Raw genomic sequence first — 3,950 nt, 5'->3', positions numbered from 1 at the left:
CAAATGGACTGTTATAGATCTTTAACTCTTGAGAGTGTCAAATGGACCCTTATGGGTGCATTTGGTTTCATTTTACACCCCCCAGAGTTAAATTATTGTTAAATATCTTCATTACTTACTACTTTACAAGAACTCTACACAATTTGAGAATGTAGAATTGTTATTTTGATCAACTTTTGTCTGTTATGTATTGTGGGCAAAATCTTATCCAACAAGAAAATATTCTTTAGTATCGGGTCTGAGAGGCTAAATGTCATCAAATGGTGGTTCTGTGGCTCGAATGCAGAATAAAGAATGGGCCATGGCCTTACAAAGGTTGAAAACCACTGATATAGAGTGTGTGTGTGTGTGTGTGTGTGTGTGTGTGTGTGTGTGTGTGTGTGTGTGTGTGTGTGTGTGTGTGTGTGTGTGTGTGCGTGCGTGCGTGTACGTGTGTGTGCGCGTGTGTGCATGTGTGTGTGTGTGTGCGTCCAGTCTACAGTGTGATGACAGTCCCGTCCTCCTCCAGACTCCTCCTCCTCTCCAGCAGGGCCCTGTCCGGGGGCGGAGAGGGCGTGGCCTCGTCGCCCAGGCTCCCCGTGCTGCTGCTGGCGCTGGCCAATGGCAGCAGCAGGCTCCCGTTGGCGTGGTGGTGGGGGGCGTCGACCACCGAGAGGGCGGAGGAGGACGAGGACGAGGCGGTGGCGCCGCGCAGGTTGAGGTGCGGCTCGTAGCGCGGCAGCAGCACCATCGACGGCACGCTGTAGCTAGCGGGAAAGGGCGGCGGGATGGCGGCCACGGCGGCCGCGCGGGGGATGGGCTCGGCCTCGCCGCCCACCTCGATGACCAGGTCCTCGTCCTCCTCGTCGCTCTCCAGCTCCTCAGGGTGGAAGTTCTGGATGATGTGGGGCGGCGGCGGCGCCGGTGCCGAGGCGTAGCCGTAGTAGCTGGCGCCGCTGTCCGACGAGCGGCCCGAGCTGCCCGACGCGGCTCCGCCTCCTCCTCCCGTCGTCGTTCCTCCTCCCACCTCCCTCCCGCCGCCACCGCCGCTACGCACCACGTTGTTCCGCTGGTTGGCCGGCTTCACGGTCACGATGAGGTTGTGGCTGTTGGCGATCATCATGTCCGTCACCTGGTCCAGGGACTTGCCCGCCACCTCGATGCCGTTGACCTCCAGCACCTCGTCGTTGACGGCCAGCAGGCCCGTGCCCTCGGCCAGCCCGCCGGGCACCATGCGTGAGATGAAGATGCCCGGCACCTTCTCCAGGCCCTGCGGCGTGACGCGCACGCTGGAGCCGTCGCGGATGTAGAAGCCCAGTGGCTTCTCCTGGCCGTGCTTGTAGAGCCGCACGCGGCGGTGCGTCTCGGGCAGGATGTCCACGTCGATGATGGAGGACACGGGGCGGAAGTCGCGCGGCAGGCTGATCAGGACCGCCGGCGGCTTCCGGCGGCCGGCGTCGGGCCGCAGGAGGACGGCCGCCGCCAGAACCGGGTTCTTCTTCCTGGTCAGAGAGTCGGTGCCGAACGCCGAGTAGTCCGCCTCCTCTGTGGAGGGAGAGGGAGAGGAGGGAGAGGAGGAAGAGGAGGAAGAGCAGATTAAAATAGGGTGCATTTTGCATCCCAAAACACAGTTTATATAGTTAACCCATTTAGACCCATTTTAGTTCTCAAACTATTTCATGTCAAGGAGCCCCAAAGATATATGTAATTAACCGCCGACCCCCATCTGAAAATATGTTGTTCCATGGACCCCCCAGAAGCAAAGATTTGAGTTAAAAACGTGAGAGGGAGAGGAGGAAGACTTCAAGAGAGAGAGAGAAGCGGAGGGGAGGGGAGGGGAGGAGAGTTGAGTAATGGGGTGGAATGAGGAGGAAGAGATGGGGAACCATGGAAGTGACAGAACGAAAAGAAAAGAGAGATGGAGAGGACATGCATTAGTAGACGCTCATTAATTTCCAATTAGCACTAGTATTCTGAGCCGATAAATAACACATAAAGTCATTATCCTCCAGGCCTGACATCGAGTTGCATCACATACTTACAAAAAACAGGAAATTCTGCTTCTCAGCAGCTTTGAGCCTGGGGTCTACCTGCAGGATGTCTACACTGAGCACACAGAACCCCCCCCCCCCCCCCCCTCGCCCTCCTCTCGCACTATCATGCTCAAATTGCACCTTTTTAACCCATTTCGACCTGAGGACGATTCTACAAAGGAATTCAAAAATCCTGACAGTTTTCTGAAAAGCCCCATGTTTATATGTCAGTCGTTCTCCAACATTTTCATGTCAAGGACTCCCAAAAATAATATGTAATTGCATGGCCGGCGCCGACCCCCATCTGAAAATATGTTGTTCCAGGGAACCTCCCCGGAAGCAAAGATTTGAGTTAAAAACGTTCACTGTGAAAGAATATATATTCAAAGATTTGCGCCACATTTCCACGATTTAAAAAAAAATAGCAGATCTACAAGCCCGTAGTGTGGCACTCGGTGCCGCTCTATGGGCTTGTAGATCTGCTATTTTTCAATAGCTAAAGTATAACATACTGCTTAAAACACCAAAAGGTGGTTCCCGCGTCTAGAATGGGTTAAACTACATGTGCTGAATGGAACATGGCCTCAACAATAATTGCATCTTCTTGCACTAAAGGGTGTATATATTATGGAACATAACCTACTGTGAAGCTGATCACAAAAAACTTTACCTAACTTTGCTGCTACTTTTTTGTTACTCTTTGATTGCTCATTCTTGCACTCTTTCTTTATTCCATCCCTTTGTTTGCTGTGTTTTTGTATTTGTTGTTTTGAATGTTTACTCTATTCATGCGGGGGTGCACACGCACCCCCGCAAATGGTTTAACGGGTCCATTTGGTTCCATTTGTACACCCTCAGAGTTAAATTAACATTGATTTTTACGATATAAATTGGGGTCTCAGAGATAGAAATGGATTCCCAGAAGTCAGGCTTACTGAGCAGGGCCCCACAATTAGGCTCAGAGAACCTCATCAAACTGCTACTGTGTATGGAGATAAATCCAGAAACCTTTGAAATATGTTGGCACTAGGGCAATAAGCAACTAGTCGACTATTCAACTAGTCGACTAGTAAATCCACTAGTCGACCTTGTTGGTACTAGTTGACTAGTCGATAAGATTTTTTTTTTATTTTTATTTTTTTTTTGTATCAAGATCAGGTAGTTAGTCACCAATGTACACAGTTATTTGTAGTTAAATTATTATTTTTTACATAATAGGTAGTTAAACAACTAGTCAGTCTACTAGTAAACTAGGCAACTAGTCAACTAGTAAAAATGACTAGAAGTGAATGCCCTAGTTGGCACAGCATAGCATGGTTCGCATAGCATAGGTCTTATCGTCTTATCGTTGAAAATTACATTACTCCTGTTGTAGCGGAGACCCACCCGACACCCCCGACACTAGCTGAGGTCTCCCGTAGGATCATAGAACCCCTTTGGAGACCCACCCGACACCCCCGACACTAGCTGAGGTCTCCCGTAGGATCATAGAACCCCTTTGGAGACCCACCCGACACCCCCGACACTAGCTGAGGTCTCCCGTAGGATCATAGAACCCCTTTGGAGACCCACCCGACACCCCCGACACTAGCTGAGGTCTCCCGTAGGATCATAGAACCCCTTTGGAGACCCACCCGACACCCCCGACACTAGCTGAGGTCTCCCGTAGGATCATAGAACCCCTTTGGAGACCCACCCGACACCACCAACACTAGCTGAGGTCTCCCGTAGGATCATAGAACCCCTTTGGAGACCCACCCGACACCACCGACACTAGCTGAGGTCTCCCGTAGGATCATAGAACCCCTTTGGAGACCCACCCGACACCCCCGACACTAGCTGAGGTCTCCCGTAGGATCATAGCAACCCCTTTGCAGGTTTTTGGAAATGCTTTGTTGCAGTGTCCAATCTGTCCAGGCAGAGGCAGACGTGCAACAG

At 51.4% G+C, this 3,950-nt stretch overlaps 1 protein-coding gene across 1 annotated transcript in view; it reads right to left on the bottom strand.

Moving 5' to 3' along the window:
* Positions 1–475: 475 nt before the first annotated feature.
* Positions 476–3,950, bottom strand: part of pard6b (par-6 partitioning defective 6 homolog beta (C. elegans)) — a gene marked incomplete at its 3' end in the record, with an annotated part of 47,754 nt that continues 44,279 nt past the window's right edge. The window contains exon 3 of the mRNA XM_079490799.1: positions 476–1,524. Within this exon, the coding sequence (XP_079346925.1) occupies positions 476–1,524 (1,049 nt within the window). The remainder of the gene's footprint in view (positions 1,525–3,950) is intronic.

This window comes from Electrona antarctica, assembly GCF_951216825.1.
Source record: "Electrona antarctica genome assembly, chromosome: 2".
NCBI classification, from domain to species: Eukaryota; Metazoa; Chordata; class Actinopteri; order Myctophiformes; family Myctophidae; genus Electrona; species Electrona antarctica.
Note: the sequence above shows the minus strand (reverse complement) of the source record. Positions and strands in the feature narration are given on the sequence as shown.